At 49.4% G+C, this 24694-nt stretch overlaps 1 protein-coding gene across 1 annotated transcript in view; it reads right to left on the bottom strand.

Moving 5' to 3' along the window:
* PRKN (parkin RBR E3 ubiquitin protein ligase) overlaps positions 1 to 24694 on the bottom strand; it is a 429225-nt gene that overhangs the window by 196426 nt on the left and 208105 nt on the right. Inside the window, exon 3 of the mRNA XM_023744713.1 lies at positions 11705 to 11942. Within this exon, the coding sequence (XP_023600481.1) occupies positions 11705 to 11942 (238 nt within the window). The remainder of the gene's footprint in view (positions 1 to 11704; positions 11943 to 24694) is intronic.

The following is a 24694-nucleotide window of genomic DNA, read 5'->3' as shown; positions in this document are numbered from 1 at the left end:
GATTAATATTTAGCTTCTGGTTTCCAGTGTGAAAAGGCAGACATACGTATATCTACCTTTTCACACGGGAAGTCATTGATAAGAAACTATCATTTTCTGACACCTTTTCGTAACTTTAGTGCCTTAATGTGCAAGGTATTTAAGTTGATGAATATCAGTGTTGCTAGCAATATAATAACCACATAAAATATATCCTCAAGGTCATATACGTATCAGAAATGTGGCAGATAGAAGCACGTTAAAGCTACAGAAACACCACGATAACCGATAGAACATGGGAAGATGGCAGCACTGTGACATTGGAATGTGGAGGAAGGTGAGCTTGGTGAAGGAGGCAGAGCCTTTACTGTTAAAACCTTTATCAACAATATGGACAAATCCAATTCTTCGATTTTTATAACCTACCGTAAAGGTTAAACGATTTTAAAAAGGAGGGAGAAAGGGAATGGGTAAGGGAACGCTCCCAGAGGCGCCGGCCGCAGACACCAGCCTGTGGGAAGCAGTCAGCAAGCTTCACAGCAGGAGCCAAGCATCTCAGGGACCGGGGACCGGGGCCTGCTCTCTCCCTCCAAGTGCGTTCCCAACAGTGTCTCAACCAGGATACATGGGGCCCCGAGCACCTCCACAAATTCTTCCTGGTCTACAGATACAAAGGTTTACAGTCTGAGAATACAGGCACCCGAGGCAGGAGACCGACCCGCGTGGTCACGGCGACACCCCCAGGGCACGGGCTGAGTGGACGCACAGGAACAGCTGCACAGTCCTTTCTCAGGACGCAGCGGGCTGGCGTCCCAAACTCGGGCTGGCCCGTGCGCCGGCTTCAGCAGCTCGGGCTGCTGGGACAGTCGATGGAGTCGTCACACAGCCGGTAAAATGAACAATACACCCAAGTGTCGCTCTTCATCATAGACATTCCCTAGCACTCCACTAACCTCTCCTAAGATCTGCAAAAGGTTTTTATTCATCTTTTAAAGAATGAAGTTGGGGGTCTTCATGGGTTTGTGGGGTTTTTCTTGGTATGTCTGCTTGTTTTTTATTTTTTAAGAATTAACCTTTGGTGGGCCTTAATGTTTAATTTTCAGTTCACAGATACAATAAAAGTGATGCATCATCATTCATAATAATGACCATCTATTTTTCAAAAAGCAATAGCTCAATGAGCTGCCATTGCCTAACCTATGAAAGAGAGGGATTTTCACTCACTCATTTTGAACTTATTTCTGGAAGTCAATGAGAATATAATCACAATGTAGATAATTTATAGAATAAATGAAAAATGCTTGTTTATATAAATATAAGCTATATAAAAATTAAAATTCTGACTAGACACTTCTCTAAAGAGGACACACAGCCAGGCCAATGTGACTCAGTGGTTGAGCATCAACCTATGAACTAGGAGGTCACAGTTCGATTCCTAGTCAGGGCACATGCCAGGTTGCAAGCTCGATCCCCAGTGGGGGTTGTGCAGTAGGCAGCTGATCAATGATTCTCTCTCATCATTGATGTTTCTCTCTCTCCCTCTCCCTTCCTCTCTGAAATCAATATAAATATATTTAAAAAATAAAAAAAATACAGAGGACATACAGCTGGCCAATAGATACATGAAAAGATGCTCAAGGTCACTAATCATCAGAGAGATGCAAATTAAAACAATGAGACATCACCTCACACCTGTCAGAATGGCTACCATCCACACACCAACGAACAACAAGAGCTGGCGAGGATGCGGAATGAAGGGAGCCCTCGTGCACTGCTGGTGGGAGTGCAGACTGTGCAGCCACTGTGGGATGCAGTGTGGAGGTTTCTCAAAAAATTAAAAATGGAGCTTCCACTTGACCCAGCGACCCCATGTCTGGGCCTATACCCACAGACCCCGAAACACTGATGCGGAAGAATACACGCGCCTATGTCGTGGGAACTTCACCACCGAGGTCATCAAAAGGGCCGAGCATGAAGCAAAACTTTAGTCTGGGAGGGATTGCCATATAATAAAATTGATAACTTTAGTCTTTTTTTTTAATGGTTGAGACTTCATCATTTAAATTTTTTTAAATATTTTTTATTGATTTTTTTTTTACAGAGAGGAAGGGAGAGGGCTAGAGAGTTAGAAACATCGATGAGAGAGAAACATCAATCAGCTGCCTCCTGCACACCCCCTACTGGGGATGTGCCCGAAACCATGCCCTTGGCCGGAATCGAACCTGGGACCTTTCAGTCCACAGACCGACGCTCTATCCACTGAGCCAAACCGGTTAGGGCAATAACTTTAGTCTTTATTTTTACTTAAGAAGGTGTGTTTGGGGATGGACATATTTCACCAGAAATGTAGAGATCACAAAAGCACTAACTTAAAATCAAACTATTTCTAAAACGCACCGTAAGCGCCGCAGCTTCGGTGGCACAGAGGGCATTCTGCTGGCAGTAGGAGTTCGGAGCGTTCGGTGGAGCTCCGTGACACTGCTCACCGGTGGGGCGGGGCTGCCCTGACTCCTCACAGACGACAAGTATTGTCATGACGGCCACGGGACAGATCCTCAGGGTAAACGTGGATTCTCATGTAAAACCCGACACTTCAAGGTATGAGTTATTAAAATGGAAAACAAAAAATCCTGGGGAAATGCTTTTCAGTCCACTGATCTCCCGCTTTGTTGAAAGATAGCTGAAAGTTTCCAAGTTAATGCTGATAAACAGGTGAGCTGATTGAAGCTATAAATATCTTCAAAGAGCTATTCAAAGCTTATGGAAATCCTCTTTTAATGAGGTGAACACACGAAGATTAGCTCTACCTGAACGCCTAGGAGCGCCCAGGACTGTACTTCACACACTGAGCTGCAAACGTTATTTCCAGCCTTCTGGAGACAGACGTCCTATTGTCCGTGGTTCCGGTTCCTCAGACCCTTCTAGATCTTCCAGAGGCGGCCGAAGCCATAAGAAAGGAACTTCCGGGAACACGAGCGGGCACGGGCCCTGCCCCACCACGAGCTCCCCTGGCAAAGCTCTCTGCGGGCCTTGGCGGGCCCCGAGGTGACGGCGGCTCCAGGTGCCCTCAGGAGCGGCTCCCTTTCCACCTAAACTCACTCTGTCGGTGACCTTACCCAGGGCCACGGCTTTCAGACCCACATGCAGACAGAAGCCACTCGTCAGCTCCCACCGGAGAACTGCGATGACTTTAATTTACACAGAAGAGCCTTAAGAACGGGGGAGTAACTAGGCGCATGCCTGAAAGGCAGTTCCCTCACGCAGCGCATTAGGAAAAGCACTCTCCTCCCAGCACCTGCTGCGACCTGCAGGACAGCAGGACAGGCGACTTGCTCCTCAGAGCTCAAGCCTGGATGCGAGCGGGTCCTCCCCGCGGGGGCTGCAGCAATTCCCTGTGGGCTGTTCTCTGAGATGGGCTCACCTCACCATTTTATTGAAAAGGCTCCATTGTGCTGATGTCGCACATGCTGCCGCGGCTGAACGGTCAGGAGGGGTGTGGAGTGCTGCACTGAGGACCTAGAAGTGGCTGGCAGTCAGTTTCCAAGGGTTAATGGCCGCCATCCATTAACCCTCGTCAAGGGCAACTCGGTGCGATGCCCCCCTGGCTAACAGGAGGAAATGGGAGAATTATTCCAAGGTAAACAGTAGGGAAAAAAGAAACAAGTGCTCTGAGAATGGGGCCTTAAAACTGGCTTCGAGAACAGAGGTGATTACTTGAAACCTCTTTGTTGAAATTTTGATTCACCCATTGATTGAAAATGTCAGTTGAGCCCTAGCCGGTTTGGCGCAGTGGGTAGAGCGCCGGCCTGCAGACTGAAGGGTCCCAGGTTTGATTCTGGTCAAGGGCATGTACTTTGGTTGCGGGCACATCCCCAGTAGGGGGTATGCAGGAGGCAGCTGATCGATATTTATCTCTCATCGATGTTTCTAACTCTCTATCCCTCTCCCTTCCTCTCTGTAAAAAATTATATATGAAAGAAAATGTCAGTCGACCAGGTACATATTCAGTAGGTCTCTATGGCACAGTAGGTGGGCTGTCTGAATTATCTCTCTTCACCTACCATCCTCAGATCCTTTCAAAATTATGTGATGTGAGCTAAAGGTCCATGATGTGTGCACCATTCATAGGCCTATATTTGTAACCTCACTGGGTAACTAAGGAGGGTGCGTGGGTTTTGACTGGTCCCAAATCCTGCCTCCCAGTTCTCAGGAAAGAGAAGAATGATAAGCTAATTATTCAGTGCAAACTAGATATTATTCCCGAGAGGAATGTTGTATTTCCATCTTCCCAAGAATTACTGATTCCCTCCAATCACCAAGGACTGTGAACGTAATTCATGAATATATCGTATCATCAATCCATCAATAACTTGTAGTTACAGGCAACCACTGTCAAACAGCAGAGTAAAAACACATCACAACCAGATAGCTCCCTTCGGCCCAATTACTGTAAACCAGAGCAGCACGGAGGAGAAGCGGCTGCTCCTTGGAGACACCTGCCTGGTGTGCAGTGGGCAGCGATTTCTAGATTTTCTAACGCAGCCCGAGGAGCAGGCTGTGGGCAGCGGTGTCTGTGCGGAAGGGGCAGGTTCTGCTTTGTCTGCTGCCTTGCCGAGTGGCTCTAGTCTTACATGCTAAGATCAGAATGTTCTTTCACTCGGGAAGCTTTTGAAGGGCCCACTGATCACATTCTGATCCTCGAGGAGGTGATGACCAGGACACGGATGTGGTCCAGACTGTTCCGTCCACCGGCACGGTGTTAAGGCACAGAGCTAGAGGCACTCCCGGTGTTGTCATGACCTGGGACTAACGGGGAAAAAGCTTTACAAACATGTCGAAAGCAGTCTGGAGGCCCCGTTCACAGAGTGATGCTTGGAAAAAATGAAAAGATTATATAACTTCTTGCCACAGTGAAATCACAGTCTCTCACTGACTAACTCCAAATGCACTGAGAGTGGTTTTTCTATAGCTGTTATGTATTTCTTGTCAGCTGGTATGTTTTTTTTTCACATCAAATGTCACGCTGTGGAGAGCAGACATCCTTTCATTTGGGAAATTGTGACTCAGATATTTTACAAAAATGGATATTTGTTCTCACATCAGAGTGTATAGGGTTCGTGCTGATGTTACACACCAGGCAAAATCAAAGCAATTTTCCATGAACACTTTGATCCAATTTAAAAAGGATGAAAAATGGAACCAAAAGACCTCGGTTCAAACCTGAGCCTCACTCCCTTTTAGCTGTGGGACTCTGAGGAGGAAATTTAGTCTTTCCTGTCAGTTTCTGTATAAACAAAGATAATAGTTATGTTCTCAGTGAAAATCAAGTAAGATAAGTGTAAAAGTTTCATAAACTATTAAGTGCTAGTAAAAAAATTATTTTATTGAGAGTAAAAAAAAATTGTGTCTCTACAACAGTGGTTCTCAACCTTCCTAATGCCACAACCCTTTAATACAGTTCCTCATGTTGTGGTGACCCTCAACCATAAAATTATTTTTGTTGCTACTTCATAATTGTAATTTTGCTACTGTTATGAATCATCATGTAAATATCTGATATGCAGGATGTATTTTCATTGTTACAAATTGAACATAATTAAAGCATAGTGATTAATCACAAAAACAATATGTAATTATATATGTGTTTTCCAATGGTCTTAGGTGACCCCTGTGAAAGGGTCCTTTGACCCCCAAAGGGGTCGCGACCCATAGGTTGAGAATCGCTGCTCTACAATGAACTTAGAATAATGGTTGGCAGGAGAAAAAGATGATTTTCTTTAACAGCTCACACATTAACTAGGACTACTTCAGCTTCATTCTCAAAATAGAAAAACAGCTGAAACTTGGAATTAGGCCAAAGTGCGATGGCGATCTGCTACAATTTGTAGGGCAGGCGTTCATTTACTTCCGGTGGAGATGTGAAGAATTTCTGTTCACTGGGGCAGATGGCCCCAATGCATGGTTTATTGTCCTGTAAGAACTTCACTGTTTGTATCTAGCTTAGCAATCTTATCCTGACTTCTCTTCATCTATCTATCTATCTATCTATCTATCTATCTATCTATCTATCTACCTACCTATCTATCTATTTATCTATCCACCCACCCACCCACCTACCATCTGGGAATGGAATATAGGACTGTTCCCCCTCCCTTAAGAACTCACCCCAAGCCCAGCTGGCATGACTCAGTGGCTGAGCGTCGACCTATGAACCAGGAGGTCATGGTTCGATTCCTGGTCAGGGCACATGCCTGGGTTGTGGGCTCGATCCTCAGTGTGGGGCATGTAGGAGGCAGCCGATCAATGATTTTCTCTCATCATTGATGCTTCTATCTCTCTCTCCCTCTCCCTTCTTCTCTGAAATCAATAAAAATAAATTTGAAAAAGAAAATAAAAATTCACCCCAAAATATGTCAGGCCGGCAAAATTCCCCAAACTGTGCAAAATCGTCCTCCACGTCCCCACTTGCGCTGAAAGGGCATATTATAGCAAACACGTCTTTGTTGGAGAAAAACCAAGTACTTGGCAGACTCCTAAAGTGTTTGTAATAATTTGATGTGAGTAAATTTAAGTTGCTCGAGCGTGACTGCCAAAGTCTCGTCATTGGGGGGCAGGCGCTCCTTAAACCTGTCCGAGGCACCAGGAAGTTCATGCCCTCCGGCGTGGTCATTAGCATGTATGATGCACAGTGAGATGTGGACACGTGAGACTAAATCTGAAGCTTATCACTTTATTTCCGTAGCGGGCCTCCAGGGCTGATGGGTGTTTGGCGAGTGTTAACTAATTTATAATCCTAGAGTAATTTTCATCTTGTACTACATTCGACCACCGGCAAAATCCGCTGATGAGAACATACTCTCTAATAACCATGCTGCATCTACCACAATGTGTACTCAGAGCGCAAGCCTTAAAAGCAGTTTCGTTTACTCTTTAACAGCCTTGGTGGGAGCAGTGTGAGGTTCACAGCAAAACTGAGCTCAAAGTACAGGGGGTTCCACAGACCCTCTTCACCAACACACACACCAGCTTCTCCATTATCGACACCCCCCACCCAGGCGTAGTACGGGCTGCACACTGCCCGAGTGCACACCACAAGCCGGCACTGACACCACTGCCACTCACTGTCCACGTGTACATCAGGGCTCACTCTTGGTGTGGCATATTCTGTGGGTTTGGACAAATGTGTGATGGCCTGCATTGTCCTAAAAATACCTCTTTGTTCTGACTACCCCTCCCCACACCCCCACCCCCAGCCCCTGGCAACCACTGATTTTTTTTACATCTCTGTAGTTTTCGTTCTTAGAATGTCCCGTAGTGGGGATCACGTGGTAGGCAGGCTTCTCAGATTGGCGCTTCCTGACTTAGTCACGTGCACCTGAGTTTCCTCCAAGTCCTTTCATGACGTGCTAGTGCAGATGTGTTCAGCTCACCTACAAAGGACATCGTGGCTGCTTCCGAGTCCGGGCAATTACGAATGAAGCTGCAGTGACATCCGTGTGCAGATAATTGCGTAGCCAGCCGTTTTCCCCTCATCCGAGTGAGCCCCGCGGAGCACGGCTGCTGTGGTGCCTGGTGAGAGTATGTTTACTTTTGTAAGAAACTGTTCAACTGCCCTCCAAAGTGGCTGCTCCATTTTCCACACCCACCGGCGATGAGTGAGTTCCCATTGCTCTACAGCCCTGCCGGCATTTGGGGCTGTCAGGGCCTTGGATTTTGGCCATTCTGATAGGTGTGTGATGGTGTCTCCCGGTTATCACTTGCAATTCCCTACTGACATATGCTCCGGAGTCTTCTCATGTGCTATTTGCTACTTGCATATGTTCTTTTGGGAGGTGTCTGGGAACATCTTTGGCCTATTTTTTAATTGGGCTGTTCATTTTAGTTTTGAGATAATATTTTGGATAATAGCCTTTATCAGATGTCTTTTGCAAATATTTTCTCCCAGTTTGTGGCTTGCCTTCTCATGATCTTGAGATTGTCTTTCACAGGAAGTTGTTTAATTTAATGAAGTCTAGCTTATTATTTATTTATTTCATGGAGCATGCCCATGGTGTTGAACCTAAGTCATCACCATACCCAAGGTCATCTCGGTTTTCTCCTGTGTTATGGTCTAGGAATTTATAGTTTTGTTTCGAATGTAAATACATGATCCATTTTGAGGTTTGTGTCTTTTTCTTTTTTTGTGTTTTTTTTTTGTTTTTTTTGCAGAGTATACGGTCTGTCAATATTCAGTTGTTTCTGCACCATCTGTTGAAAAGACTATCTGTTCTCCATCAAATCCTCTTTTGTCTTTTGTCAGGGATCAGCTGGCCAGATCATGTGGGTCTGTTTCTGGCTATTTCATTCCATTTATCTATTTGCCTGTTCTTTCACTGACATGACCTGCCTTGATCATGGTAGCTCGATAGCCTGGCACCACCTCAGGCAGCATCCATTCCCGTCTTGACTCAGTTCTTCTCCTTCGATGGCGTGTTGTATTCTGGGTTTTCTGTCTCTCCCTATAAACTTCAGAATCAGTGGATCCACATCCACAGAACAAGGTGCTGGGATTTCCACTGGAGTCCTTTGGATCAAGTTGACATCCTGACAATATTGCGTCTTCTCCATGAACATGGGATATCTCCCCGCTTATTCAGGTCTTTGGTTCCTTCATCATCAGAGTTGTGTGTGTTTCCTCACATAGATCCTGTAAATATTTTATCAGGTTTATATTTAAGTTTTTCATTTATGGGGTGCTAATGCAAATGGTATTTTTTTTATTTCAAATTCCACTTGTTCATTGCTGATAATATAAGAAAGCAACTGAGTTTTGTATATTAACTTTGTATCCTGCACTCTTAATAGTTACAGGAGTGTTTTTGTCAATTCTTTCAGATTTTCTATGTAGACAATCAGGTCATCTGTGAACAAAGTTTTAGATGTTCTTCTCAGTCTGTGATGTCTCTGTTACAAATACACTGATGGTTCTTTCAGATTGACTGTAAGTGCTCTCAGTGTTTGTCTAAAATTATCTTCATTTTCCTCATATTTTTACTGGGTATGTTGGGTACAGAATTCTAAGTCAACAGGTGTTTCGCAGTATTTGATATTACATCACCATTTTTCTTCTATTATTCCTGGTAGGGGTCATTCAAATTATTTTCCCACTCCAGTTAATCCCATCTCTCTATTTGACTTTTAGATCTTCTCTTTCCTTGGTGTTTTATTTCCTTTATGAAGTGAGCTGCCTGTGCTTGAACTTGACCACGACCAACTGCAGGCTTCTCAATGGCCTTGCCTGGGAGTGTGCACTCTGGAGTCAGAGAAGCTCTCCCCAGCCAGTCCCTGAGAAATCTGTCTCTCCTCTCGGTTCTCTGTTCTCACACAAGGGTTTCAGATACAAGGGTTTCCGATCAGTTATACGATCGCCATCTCATTCTAAACTCCTGTTCTCTTAAAACTATGTTTTACACTTCAACCCGTATCACATTATGGGCCATTGCCTCACCTCTATATTCCAGTTCACTAATTCTCTCCTTGGCATCACCTAATTTGTTGTTTTACTCCATCCACTGGGGATTCTTAAAATTTCCAATAGCTAAAATTATCTTCTATTCAATAGCTACCTTTTCCTATGATGTCTGTGTTAGTTATCTTTTTATTATGCTTTAATGAACATAAAACACATTTGTTGCATATTCTGTTTCAAAATTCCATTTTACTTCCTCAAGTTTGGGGGGGACTTATCTTCTGGTTTATGGTCTATGGTCACCAGCACGCAGGAGGAATATTCAGCACTAGTTACGTGTACCCTCGCAGCGGGTTTGGCTCTGGGGCATCGATGCCACGCACCCAAGATCCCTCTGGGAGCTTTCGCGAGTGCCGCTCTGCCTGAAGCATCAGACGCTCCCCAGGTGGGTCCAATGCTTACACTAACTTCTCATTCTGGATCACACAGGTACTGCAGGTTTGGATTTGCTTCACTTCCCCCCATTTCTAACATGCTTTGTCCATCTCTCAAATGTCTTTTCCAGTCTCCTCGGTGCCCAGTGCAGTTGAAGGACACCTCCCTCCCCTCCATGCCACCTGGAGGCCACAGGACACCAGCCCTGGGCTCACCCATTCCTCCACAGAGAGTCGGCTGTGCGGCTCCTATTTTTCACTTGTCCCTGGAAACTCATTTTTCCTTTTTTTTTGTGTGTGTGTGTGTTCTTTTTGGCAATTTCACCGATGAATTTTTTAAATTGATTTCAAAGAGGAAGGGAGAGGAAGAGAAAGATAGAAACATCAATGATGAGAGAGAATCATTGATTGGCTGCCTCCTGCATGCCCCCTACTGGGGATTGAGCCTGCAACCAGGGCATGTAGCCTGACCGGGAATCAAATCATGACCTGCTGGCTCATGGGTCAATGCTGAACCACTGAGCCACACCAGCCAGGCCTCCCCTGTGATTTTAAATGTAACGAATTTAGCTTCTCTGACTCCATTTCATATGATTTTAGGTCTGCATCTTGCTGGCTCCAGAACTGACACTGTGAAAGCCCTTCTAGCCAGAGCTGCCTGTGTGTCCACTTATTGTAGGGGGAGGGAAACGAACGGCTCTCCTGTGGGGCCATTAGTATTGTTTGGTGCTGTTAGTCACGCACAGTCGAAAGCAATCCTGTCGTACTCTGACTATGTAGATTGGAGGCTAAGAGATTAAAGGAAACACATTACTGTTGTCAAAGGAGCACACAGACCCCGCCCTTGCGAAAGCGGAGCACTCTGCACTGGCTTCAGCCCGAAGGGGCAGGGCCTCCGCACGGAGGGCGGACTGACGCTGAGATAATGGCTTAGAGTCTGCAAATGACCACAACGACCTCTGAAGTTCTCCTCCTGCTTTTACAAATGTCTCTACGTGTGGAGCGCGGCTGAGCTTGGACAGGTTCAAGCCTCGGACTAATGAGAGAGCACGGTCCCCTCGTGGCAAAGCCACGTGCAAGTCCCAGCTTGGAGGACAAAGCCCTCCCAGCACAATTACAGCCAAAGGCTATGGCTGTGAGCTTGACCTTATGGTCCGAACCCGTGGGCCCAGGAGGCTGAGTGATGTGGGCTTGACGGAGTTCAGGTGCATGTAACTGAGTAGATTCGAACCCCGAGAGAACATGGTGAACATCCTGACCACGCCCTTGCTTTGCCTCGTGGGATCTGACCATAAAATAAAGACCCGGCTTGCAGGCTGTGCCACTGTCTCCTCATCCAGGCACAGTGACCCACCTGGTCCGGCCATATTCTCTTGTCTGTTTTCTTTAATTCTCCACCGCCCTCCTCAGGTTTACCCTTGGCTGTGCTGGACGCGGTTCATCTACATCATCAGAAACACCATCAACCAAAAGTATTTTGATTGAATAAGAAATAGAAGAAAGACAGAAGTTGAGAGAGATATACATGTACCTTAATCATATATTCTGACCCCAGCACAAAGCACCATGTGTCCTTAGACCCCTAGCTCTTGGGGGAAAAAGATCACTATCTTCATGGCAGGACACCTTCCCCATCCCATGTTCATTCCCAACGGGAAAGCCTTCTCTGGGGCACTTACTGAATGCACCCCCTCAAGTTCACATCAAACACGCCCCTCCTGGAGACGTCACCTCCTGTGACGTAAGACCCCATCGTGAACGACATGGAGGCACGGAGACCCCTTCTCTGTGGAGACTCCACCACCCAACGCGCTCTGCTGGCCCTAAACAGTCACGTAGTTACCTGGTCTGCCCGCTGTTCGCGCAGCGCCCTCCCTGTCCTCGTGCAGAATGACGGCCAGGCCCGCGGAGTCGGTGGGGAGCACGGAGCTGCTGAAGTCCACGCGGGTCAAGCTCTCGGGCTCCCTGGCGAAGGCCCCCGCAGTGCCCCGGGGACGGTCCCGGCCGGTGGCCATCGCGGGGCCTTCTCTCCCGGGTCTCAGCACCACGTGGACGATGCTCTGCTGGCCCAGGTCGCAGCTCTGCAGGAACAGAAACACACGGACGCTAGTCTAGCATTCACATGCTGATGGGTGAAGTCGCCTGAGTTCCAGGACGGGTGCGAGACTAAACTCTGCTTCTGTGGGTGTCGGCTTGCAGTCATGGGGCATAAGGAGGGGACGTGGGACAGGCGTGTGAGGGGTAAGGTGGCACCCGTCCCTGCCAGGGGCACTGCACTCACATGTGTGCCTGTCCCAGCAGACAGGGAAATGGGGGGGGGGGGTGAATGAAACGCAACCACAGAAAACCAAAGTACTGTCCAAAGGGACATAAACTGTAGCAGACAAAGAGGCGCCCTGCACGCACGGCCAACTCAGGACAGTGAGAGGCGATGCTGCTTAAAACTGGTGACTTCAGAAGCGGCGTGCCCTTAGAAGCATCACTTCATTCACTCATTCATGTTGTTATTGATTTTTAGATAGAGAGGAAGGGAGAGACAGAAACATCAATGAATCATTGATTGGCTGCCTCCTGCACGCCCCCTACTGGGAATCCAGCCCACAACCCGGGCAGGTACCCTAACCAGGAATCCAAACCCAGACCCCTTGGTTCATGGATGATGCTCAACCCATTGAGCCACACCAGCCAGGCGGATGGCCCACTTTAAGGCTGGCTTTCATCTCCGCTTTTGGAAGCAGGGAGACCTGGTTATTATCAAGTCCAGGGCACTTTCTCTGGAATTTAAGATCAATGTGTTTATGGAGGACACCACATACATCCCAAACACATCGCCACCCCAAGGGGGACCCCAGGAGTCGAACCTGCTCCATCTGCTTTCACAGTAAAAGACGAGACTATTCACAAAGATGCTCTCTCTGTGGATATGGATGTGTATGAACAGGAGACGGTAAAATTTGGTGGAATTAAAGTTACAATTCAGATTTGCTAGGGCAGAAACTAGACTACTTTACATAAAACCATGAAACTGCAATTTCAGATCATCTACCAGACAGACACTGTCAGGCAGCTGTCTGCCCCTCCCGCCCCCCGCACCCTCCCCCCACTTCCTACAGAGCGAGGGCCTCGCTCTCCACAAACCCCAAACCCAATGTCTTCAAACTGCCTGTTGACATTCTCTCTCACTTTAGGAATGCTCAGAGAACGCTCAGGCAGAACACAATAGTTTTAAAGTAATAACTCCTGTCCCCACGCACCCCAGCCTGCACCCCCACTCTGCACTGTGAGACTTAGGGGGTGCTATCCCTCCGAGGCTTTGCTTGCTGTCTGTCTTGTCCGTTCTGGGAGGTCCTGGGGCGCTCTGGTCCTAAACACCAGGCCCACCATGGGGTTTCCCGGGCCAGAGTCTGGAGAACAAGGCTGAGAACACCCCCGCCCCCCCGAGCCCCGCCCCATTAAGACTGTGTTAAGGGGCCCTAGCTGGTTTGGCTCAGTGGATAGAGTGGATAGAGTGGGTCCCGGGTTCCATTCTGGTCAAGGGCACTTGCCCAGGTTGTGGGCTTGGTCCCCAGTAGGGGGCATGCAGGAGGCAGCTGATCAATGACTCACATTGATGTTTCTATCTCTCTCTCCTTCTCCCTTCCTCTCTGAAATCAGTTAAAAAGGAAGAAAAAAAAAGGTGTGTTAAGGTTACTTAGGAACAGGGGAGTCTTGGACGCGGAAAGACAAGGTGGATGCCAGCTGAGGAGTTACGGAGCCGGAACGCAGGAAGGAAGGCTGGGGGTGAAGGTGTGCCCACCCGGACAGGGAACCCCTCCCTGCTGCCGGCGGGGCAGGGCCTGGATTCTCAGCAAGCAGCCAGCTCTGACCCGAGGAGCTCAGGTGGCACCTGCCCCTTCCTTTCATCCTTTCCCCCCAGGCTCAAGGCCTCAGTCCCAGACCCGGTGGACACGGTCACCTCCAGGCTGTTTGTCCCCTGGGTGGTGGGTACAGTCCTAAAGCGACCCACCAATGACCTGCTTATTTAACCCCTCCCGAGGAGGGTGGGAGAGGCTGCCTAGATTATGTTAATCAACTTGATGAAAGAATTGACCATCTCATCAGGCAAATCTTGGGGTAATGGTGGACCCTTAAAAGTTTCAAGAGTTCTTCCTGGTGAAAATATTGGAATCATGAGAGGGACTGTGCGGGAAAGTGTGGACGAAAGGGGCCACATGCTGACCTGACAGGCTCAGGGAGGCCCGCATGGCGGTCTTGCAAACTCAGAGACCTAAAGTCACCACAAAGGAGGGCCTGAAATTAAACTTTAAAGCAGGTATGGTGGGCAGTTATGTCCTTGGCTGGCATCTTCACTGACAAGGTCAACCTTTACCTTAACTGAGCCTGTCTTTCTGCATCTATGATAACATACCCTTGCAATGTCTGGGAACTTTTTGTAACTTCCCCTTTTCTGGACCCCTTGGGGCACAACCTAATGTTAATTGTTCCTGCGCCCACCTAAGTATGTGTCTATCATTTTACTTTATATCCAACCCCAGGGGTTCCATCCCCCACCCCCCTTTGCTTTCTCCTGCCTCTCTAGCCTGTCATCAATGGATTTCATGTCACCCACCTACCTCCCTTTCCTTTGATTGCAATGTATATAGATGTAACCCGCCGCTCTCCGGAGCATTATCTCAATTCGTTGAGGTTCTGCTTCCCGGCATATGTTGACAATTTCGCTCAAATAAACTCACAACAATTCTTTACAGGTTTCAACGGTTAGCAAAAGGGATCTCCATGGCTGCTGTGAACATGGGGGCGGGAGGCCTGAGGGGCAGGGAGCGGCTGAGAGCCCCAGGGGCTTGGCAACAACCATCCATTGCAGGGGGGACCTCGTCCCCAGGGTGACCTTCCTCCCAGCACACCGCTGGGCAGGAGGTTTGGACCCCTGACCTTTCCTCCCTAGAGGTGACATCTCGGCCTCAGTTGTATTCCAGCTCCAGGCCCAGAGAAGCAACAGAACCAGCCCAGCAAACCACTGCTGACGTCAGGACCAGCTGCAGGGAATAATGACCCCCTGCCCTGCCCTGGTCCCGCCAATCAATCAGGGGGGACCCCAACCCTGAGAGGACACACCTGGAAAGCTGCTGCATATTCTATTGAGATCTTCCCCGGGACCTCCCCTAACCTCTTCCCCTTAGACCAGTGGTTCTCAACCTTGGCTGCACATTAGAATCTTTTTAAAATCCTGATTTCTGGGCCTCATCCTCGGGAAATTCTGTTTCTTTGTTACTAATGTTGTGGCCCCACCCCAGAACAAAGAAACAGAATTTCTGGAGGATGAGGCCCAGAAATCAGGATTTTAAAGATTCCCAGGTGATTCTAATGTGCAGCCAAGGATGAGAACCACTGCCTCAGACCCTTAGGATGGGGGACCCAGTGGCTCTCCCTCCCCCCCCCCCCCCCCAGGGACATGAACCTTAAGTCCTGGGCTCCCAAGCTCCAGGCCTTCCTCTCCCTCCACCCTCCTTCCCTCCGCCCAGTCCCTCTAGGAACCGCTTCTTCTGCCTGAGATTTCCCAGTAACGTCCTCACAGTGTGGGCCTTGGCTCTGACTTCCTTCCCAGCCGGAACCCAAGTACCGAGGGTGCTGGGCCCAGGTTTGCCCGGACCCCGTGGGTCAGACACCCGGTGCCGTGCCGCCGCCCACAACAAACCAGCGCAAGGACCACCCTCCCCATACCAGGTGGTCGCCAACCCAGGACGTCCCCAGGGTGCTGCCCTCCCAGGCCCGAGGCTGGAGGGAGAGGCCGCGGTCGGGCTGCATCGGGCACTACGGGGACTTACGGGGAGGAGCGTCTCGGCTGTGGACGTGCATGTGCTCCCGGCAGAGGCAGGAGTAGAGGGTCTGTTCTGCAGACACGGAGCCGCCATGAGCCCGCCTGGGCAGGGCCGGGCGGGACAGCCCCTGGGGCCCAGGGAGGGGCCGCAGCCCTGAGGGGAGCGGGCAGGTGTGTCTGCTCAGCCCCATCCAGCTGGCTCAGCCCAGCAGCTGCCCCCTCGGGGCGTCTCCCTCCTCCTCCCCTGCCACGTGGACCAGCTCGCTCTCCTGGCCTCCTGCCTGGGGCACTGGTTGGTGGGTCCTCCGCAGGGCCCCTCAGCCCCCCACCTGACTCCCCACTTCTGTCACAGCGCCGCCCTCCCCACCTTCCCCAGGGCCACGCCCCCTCGGATGGCCCACCTGGTTTGACTGGGACTCCTCCCTGCGGCCACGTGCAGCCAGGTGCCCCAGTGACCCATCCTGATGGGAGTCCCCCTCCCGTGTTCAGTCCTTCCCGCCCCACTGTCCCTCCCCGGCCCGCGTGCAAGAATCTCCCACCTCCGCCATCTCACCTGATGGCCCACAAGTACAAGCACCGCCCACGTGCACAAGCTCCGCCCATGTATACAAGCTCTGCCCACGTGCACAAGCTCCGCTCACGCGCACAAGCACCGCCCACGTGTACAGGAACCGCCCACGTGTACAGGAACCGCCCACGTGCACAAGCTCTGCCCACGTGCACAAGCTCCGCCCACGTGCACAAGCACCGCCCACGTGTACAGAACCTCGCAAATGCCTCGCATCACCTGCTGCACAGCCGCCCTTCCTGACCAGCGGCCTCCGTCTCTTTCCTCGCCCTCACGTGCACGCGGACCACAGGGCCCTCCACAAGCGTGTGCTTTCTCTCCCGCCTGCCTTGGCTAGGTCAGCACCTGTGACTGAACGGGGGCCTTAAAGTGAACTTGCGCCACTGCCCGCCTTCCAAAGAGCACCGGGCGCGGCTGGTGTGGTTCAGTGGTTGGGCAACGGCCCATAAGCCAGGAGGTCCTGGTCAGGGCACATGCCCGGCTTGGTCTCCACTGGGAGGCATGCAGGATGATGTTCCTCTCTCATCATTGATGTCTCTATCTCTCTCTCCCTCTCCCTCTAAAAATCCCTGCCTCTCTCTTTAAAAATCAATAAAAAACATTTAAAAAAGAGCAGCCCAGCTGGTCTCCGCCTCCTCAGCCTGGGCCCGGCCCTGCGCACAGAACAGCCCTGAGCCCAGACACCGGTGGACCGTGCAGCTGTGCCCACAGCTGGCAGCAGGGGGGCCACACCCCCTGGGGAGACGCGGGTGGATGGACACAGGCTCCGAGGTGCTGCGGTTGTTGGTTCAGTAGTGATAGCGGACAGCACTCCGCTTCCCACTCCAGCTGGACCAGCATTCATGCCATCGTGGTTTCTCGGCACGTCAGCGTTCAGCAGCCCTGTACCCGGCCTTCAGCCCAAAGTCCCCCCAACAGCCGGTGCCAGGCTGAGTCCACCTCCAGGGGGCGCGCACGTGGGCCGGGCAACAGGCTTGGAGACAGGGCTGGGAATGCCATCCGCACAGCTGGGTTCCCTTCGTGGGGGCTCGGGAGTTCCGTCAGACAAGGTTCCTCTCCCTGCTCAGGGCTGAGGGGCCTGAGAGTCTCCAGATAAAAGGGGAGCCTCTCTCATCGGGTCCCGCCCCTCCGCCTGCCAGGCCTCCGCCCAGTCAGAGCCTGGGCTTCTGATGCTCCGACTCCACTGAGGAAGCCCTGAGAGCAGCGACGGGGTCACACTCCCTTTATTCACCACCGTCTCACAGCCCTTTGGGCCTCGGAGAGGCAGAGAATATGTCATAGACACAGGAGCTGAAAAGGTGAGTGACTAAGGGGAAATGAGAACAAATGAATGAACAAATAGAGACAGTCCTAAGCTCAATACCTAGTGCTCCATGGGGAACCAGAGCTGTGGAAGAGAGAATGTGGAATTTAAAGCCAAAGAAATGTAATTTACGAGCTGTACGGTCTTGGAAAATTACTCTTTTTCTCTAAGCTTCATTTTCTACATGTCATCTTCTATCTGTATAAAAGCCTAAGCGACCAGCCAACTGTTTGACCGTCCAACTGGTAGCTATGACGTGCATTGACCACCAGGGGGCAGATGCTCAATGCAGGAGCTTCCGAGACCCGAGAACCGCCCTCTTGCAATCTGGGACCCCTCAGGGGATGTCGGAGAGCCCGTTTTGGCCCCATCCCTGCAGTCCAGGCTGAGGGACCCGTGCACAGGGCCTCTAGTAGGTAATAATAAGATCAACTTTGAAGATCTAAGGAAGTATACAGAGTGCAGAGCCCACGGCACAGTGAAGACACAATGCCGGTTGTTGGTGTTGTCACCGTCACTTAGGGAACCTGAAAACCACCTAGGACCCGTCCCTCTCTCGTCCATCAACGCAGCCTCCGGGTCCTAGCTGGCTGCTCCCCTCACACCATCTCCTTTGGAAAATGAGCAAAGAAGGTGGAATAAGCAGACGCTCTAGAGCAGCGGTTCTCAACCTGTGGGTCGCGACCTCTTTGGGAGTCAAACGACCTTTCACAGGGGTCGGCTAAGACCATCGGAAAACACATATATAATTACATATTGTTTTTGTGATTAATCACTAAGCTTTAATTATGTTCCATTTGTAACAATGAAATTGGGGGTCACCACAACATGAGGAACTGTATTAAAGGGTCACGGCATTAGGAAGGTTGAGAACCACTGCTCTAGAGTGACAATTATCCTGGTAACTTCCCGGCTTCCTGTGAACTAAAAAATTACACAAGAACTAGCAGATTCTCGGGGCTGCTAACAGGCACAGATGGAAGAAACCCCAAACCCAGGACTGGCCATCAGATCCAGATGTTCCTGATGCTCAGAGAGGAGCTGCCACAGGCTGACAGTCTAACCACTGAGCTAACCGGCCAGGGCTGGGGACCTGTTCTCACACACACTCCCCAGGGCGGCTGGACGACCGATGACCTGGGAAGGGCAGGCCCAGCCCAGCGGCCGAGTCTGAGCGGAGGGAACACTGCGGAGGGTTTTGGTAACTCACCCACAGGGACACGTAACCGGGCTCTGTGGCCCACGTTTTCAGTCTCTGAGCCCATTGCCCTTTCAGACACCCGCTCGGCTCTCCCCCCGATTCATGACCAACGAGACCGCTAACCAGAGCCTTTTGGTTTATAAGCATCCAGATCAGCCCATGGTCACCGGTTCAACCCCTGCCCAGTTCTGTGCGCCTTAAATTATGCTGCTATCTCCAGTGTCCTCAATGGGGTTTGTCATTTTAGTTCCAAGTCGTCAACTCCCATCTCATCAGACAAAATGCCCCCCCACCCGCCCCCGATCCCACTGGCCTGTGGTGTCACTCCCCATTGTGCCCCAGCCCCACATCTCCAGGCCTGCGAGGCTCTGAGCTTCATCTGAAGTTTTAATAGCACACAATGTTTTCCTTAGAAAAGCAACAATGATTCGTTAAGAATTATCAGATGAAAGATTTCCCAATTTAATAGTCAATAATGTTATCAGATTTTAAAAATGATTTCAACATTAAGGAGCTCTCACTTAGATAAGTTTAAAGAAACACTTTTTAAAGCAACTGAAATTGCTTTTTCTTTCTTTTTTTTTTGCTACTAAAAATCCAGAGTGCATATTACTTGCTTCTTCTGAAAATAACTTCCAACAAGCAGATGTTTTGTAAGCCCGCCGGAGCTTTTAATAGTGTACTTTGTATGTCAAAGGACGAAATGGCAATATTTAGGGAGTCGTGGGAGGGTATTTTTAAATGTAATGGCTAAGAAGTGTTTTGCATGGTGACTGCTCACAATGCAATTGCGTGACGAGAGACAGCTGGGCGCAGACATGCTCAGGTGCGTGCGAGGAGCCAGAAAGGAACTTGCCCACCCTTTCCTCGTGCTCTCCGCTCCCCTCCTGTGTGCAGAGAGCTCCAAATGCCAGTTGATAGTAATTGGATGAGAAGAAAACTGTTCCTTCCACTGATCTTTCATTTAAAAAGATGACTTTTAAAAGATGACACTTGGTGATTTATGCTCTAACGTCATTGCACATTTCTTATGCCTCTTTCATTATCAGCAGAGATACTATGCTACACGGAGAGAGTGCAAGACCCTTCCCTGGTGGCCAAGTTCAAGCAATACGATGGCTGTGAAAGGTCCTCTAGCTGCACACTGATTAGCCCGCGTGGGTCTGAGCCCTGTCCCCTCGTTTTAGATGGTAAGTGTGTGCTGCTTCAGGCCACCCGGGTGCTGCTTTAGGCCACGCATATGCTGCTTCAGGTCACGCATTTGTGGTCCTTTGTTACAACAGCCCCAGGGAATAGTCTCAGAGGGAGGGCTTCTGGGCGTAGGCGGCAGGAGGAGCAGAACCAGGCTGAGAGGATGTGGACCTGGGGGAAGACAGGTCTTCCTCCATCACTGCTGGGAGCAGGAGGCCTCGAGGCCCAGGCCCAGGCAGACACCGGGGAGGGCTGCCAGTCCCTAAGCCAATACCCTCACGGATTTTTCTCAACGTTTCTTTAGGAGACTTTCAGCTCCGTGGGGGCGGGGTGAGAGACCTGCGGGTGCAGCCCTTACAGATCTGCGCCTCTCTGTCCGTCTGGTCAGGGGACGTGACCCTGGGCTGTCCAGGGCCAGTCACACCTGCCGTCCAGGGTGAGTGCTAACCCCTCCCTTCAGCTACCGAAGATCTTCCGTCTGAAAGACATGCCACCTGGTCACTTCCTCACGGCACAGAGTAGGTGTGCAATAAGTACATTTTCTTTTTTACTATTGGTGCAGCGACCGTCTCTATCAGCGGTTCTCAACCTGTGGGTCGCGACCCCTTTGGTGGTCGAACGACCCTTTCACAGGGGTCGCCTAAGACCATCCTGCATATCAGATATTGACATGACGATTCTTAACAGTAGCAACATTACAGTTATGAAGTAGCAACGAAAATAATTTTATGGTTGGGTCACAACATGAGGAACTGTATTTAAAGGGCCAGAAGGTTGAAAACCACTGCCCTAGTGTCTTACTATTCTATACTATTCTACAACACCACTATAAACTTTTATTTTTTGAGATATAAATTGACATATAATATTAATAGATATATAATGGCAATCCTCTTGTTTCGTCACTTAGTTCCTAACCACTCATTGGTTTCAGATTTCTGCTAACACCTCACCGAAAATTCCCTGTGATAAAATCTTACAAGTGGTAAAAGACTCGGAGGAGAGTGGTCCTCTACTCTGGCCCTTTAAATACAGTTCCTCATGTTGTGACCCAACCATAAAAGACTTTCGATGCTACTTCATCACTGTAATGTTGCTACTGTTATGAATCGTCATGTAAATATCTGATATGCAGGATGATCTTAGGCGTCCCCTGTGAAAGGGTCGTTCGACCACCAAAGGGGTCGCGACCCACAGGTTGAGAACCGCTGATAGAGACGGTCGCTGCACCAATAGTAAAAAAGAAAAAAGGAAACAATCGAAATATTCACCCATAGTGGGCTGGCCTTCAGACATTCATTCAGCGTCTGTTATAATTCCAGAAGTGCTCATTCATCTTTAAGTAAAAACAGCAAGTTGCAAAAAAGGATATATTATTAGCCCATTTAGCTATGCGTTGTATATAATTTTGTATATGCAGTAAAATTTTGCGCTCCTTTCTCTTGGCTAACAATTATTCTACAGGCCTGCTATCTGCCTCAAGAGCTCGCTTTAGTTCCTAACATCAGGAAATGTTTAAAACATGTTCGGATTATGCATAAATGAAACCGATTAGAGGTGACATAGCTTTGACATGAATGTATATCTTCAAACCAAGTAGATCCCTGACTTTCACTAGGTATGCTTCTCAAGATGTAAACAAAAATCAAATAGCAATACTACTTGGTTTTGTTATGTCATTGACTGGTGTTGAGACTCATCTAGCAGAATGAGTGCTGTTTTCAGAAAAAAAAAAAGTTACTGAGTACACACCCCCAGTTGTGATTACCTCTAAAGAAAGGGATGGGTTGTAAGAGGGAGGCATTTGAAGTTTTTCCTGTATGTGCTTCTGAAATGTAATATTGTACAGGCATTTGTTTCTTTGATCACTCTGAAAGGACATCTAGGAAAATATTTGCAAGTAAAATATCCATTTAATCCCTAATCCTCTTTCCTTTTTTAACAGGAAAGATGCCAAGAGAAAGTGCTGTGCTTACTATTCTCTCCCAGCTTCCTGCTGGCGGCGTGCCCACAATCTCCTCAGGGTTTGGGAGGGTGAGGGAGCTCTCTAGGGACTGCTGTGCACTAGCCAATGGGACTCATGACCCCCGCGTTCCAGTTAAAGTGAGTGATGCAAAGGGGACGCTTCCTTTCTGCTGAGGCTGGGAACCACAGGACGCAGGCGGAGGGCAGGTGCGACCATACTCATTTGCTGGCTGATTGTTGAACCCGCGCCGTTCATAACTTTTTCTGCTGGTCGGTTTAACTTCCTGTTCTCGGTTATCTTTACAGCTGTCAGCCTCGACCTCCACGCTTCCTTCCTCAGAAATCGATCGCCCCTGTGCACTTGTCAGGAGTCTGTCTTCTTCATATTGTGAACACTTCGCTGACACGGTGAACCCGTTTTCACTCAATATTAGTCCCATGGCCATTATACATAAATGCTGACTCCAGCGAAATGTATCATTTAGGATTATCATAACTCTAAGCAAAGACCTCAAACTTCGAATCCATTTCTCCTAGAAACAAAACACTAGATCCCCCTGAAAGTGAGAAGAGACTTTTAATAAGCTGACAGTGTGGTTTGAATGGTTGCTATGACAACACCCAGCTCCTTGAGAAAGACCAGGACAAGGCATCATTAGGAAATCCAGTTCTTTGTGGCAGTGAAATTTTTTCCCCAAATATCTAGCCAAGTAACTGGCTTTTAAACTGATCAAGCGTTGTATGTACATTCTCTCAAACTTCGCAACAGCTCTGTGAAATAACACTCCCGATGAGACAACTCAAGTTCAAAGAGATGGATGTCCTTCCTGAAAATAAATGACTATTTGAAACCAGGTTTTTCTTGTCCTACAACCACGTTTGACTATTATCCTTTCCTGAATAAATGGAGAATGAGAATTACAGTGGAGACATCTACTGTTAACACACGCAAACCTTGCTTCACTCTGGCACCAAAGCGACGGTAAAGGTAGCACTTAGGTGCATCAACCAGACGGTGTGGTTCAGTGGTTGAGCATCAACCTATGAACCAGGAGGTCATAGTTTGATTCCCAGTCAGGGCACATGCTCGGGTTGTGGGCTCCATCCCCAGTGTGGGGCGTGCAGGAGGCAGCTGATCAATGATTCTCTCTCATCATTGATGTCTCTATCTCTCTCTCCCTCTCCCTTCCTCTCTGAAGTCAATAAAAATACTTTTTTTTTAAAAAAAGATGACATCGCTCTAGTTGTCTTAGAAGGTTGTTTTATCCAATGGTGCAGGTGTCTGAAACTCTGAGAAATGACAGAACATATATGAGACACAAAGCATGTTGTAAAGCCTGTCAGACGAGCCGGGAGATGGAGACGCCCATGACCTTGAAGAGGGACAGTCCAGCTCTTATGGACGGAAAGGCATCGTCTCCCCAGCTACAAATCACACACACAGCTGGGATGCCTCTGAGAAAAAGGCATTGTTTTTGCTAATGGTGTCCACTCATGAACATGATGATAAATGCGGTGGTTTCCTGGTCGGTCACAATTAGGTGGGAGGTTTGCTTGGTAAAGATTCTGAATGCGAGCACAAGGGAAGGTTGGAAGGTGCAGGTCCCTGAGCACAGAAGAAGCAGCCACGCTTTGTTGTTTGTGTAACTTTCGCCCCAGGCCCCTGGAAGCTCATGTCAGGGGCACTGTGGGAATCAAAGGCGTTCACTCCCAAGGCCGAGGAGATGGAGAGAGAAGGGTTTGCTGTCCTCAGGGCTATAGAGCCAGGACGTTAGGTGGGGCCACCGGGACGTTTTCCAAAGCCTTAGTTCGGCAGGGCTGCTGTGACAAGCACCTGGAGCCTGTGGTTTACACAGCAGAAGTCCCTTGGGTCCCAATTCTGGAGGCGGAGCCTGAGGTCCAGGAGTGGGCGGGGCCTGAGATCAAGGTGTGGGCGGGGCCTGCGCCTGCTGAGCTGAGGCTGGATCTGCTCAGGGCTCTGCACAGGGACTTCCTGCCCTGTCTTGACATCAGGTTCTTTCTGTGCCCGTCTGTCTCTGTGTCCATTTCCCACTTTTACAAGAACACCGGTCCTGGTGGATTGGGGCCCACCCTCCTGACCTCATTCTAACGTGATCACCTCTGTAAAGACCCTGCCACTCACAAGGTCACATTCTGAGGTACTGGGGTCATCACTTCAGCATATCTTGTTGGGGACACAATTTAACCCATTGCACCCGGAACAGAGGGAAGAGGGAAGCACCCTGGGCCAGGCACTCCGCCTGGAGGGCAGGGAAACGGAGAAGCAGGGATCTGAGTGTGACTGTGCACACGTTTAAATCATTCCATTGAAACAATGAGCTGCTGGGGAGGGAAGATTATGATTCTTTTCCTTTCTGAGAGGGCAGATTAGAGCATGTGAGGAAGTTGAAAAATGGAGGTTTCATGTCGGATGGCTGAGTTGTGATATGTAAATATTTTTATTAGTGGCAGATGTCCCAATAAGATTCTGGCATTCAGAGGGAGAATCTAAGACCCACCCTTTGTCCTCAAATCCAAACCAATGGGCTCTCACTGTCTCCCATCAGACACCCAGATCCAACCTCAAAGACAATCAGCACCCACCCCACAGACACCCAGATCCACCCACAGACACCCAGATCCACCCCACAGACACCCAGATCCACCCACAGACACCCAGATCCACCCACAGACACCCAGATCCACCCCACAGACACCCAGGTCCACCCAACAGACACCCAGGTCCACCCACAGACACCCAGATCCACCCCACAGACACCCAGATCC

Source organism: Myotis lucifugus, unplaced genomic scaffold (assembly GCF_000147115.1).
Source record: "Myotis lucifugus unplaced genomic scaffold, Myoluc2.0 scaffold_483, whole genome shotgun sequence".
NCBI lineage: Eukaryota > Metazoa > Chordata > Mammalia > Chiroptera > Vespertilionidae > Myotis > Myotis lucifugus.
This window is presented reverse-complemented; position numbering and strand designations above follow the sequence as displayed.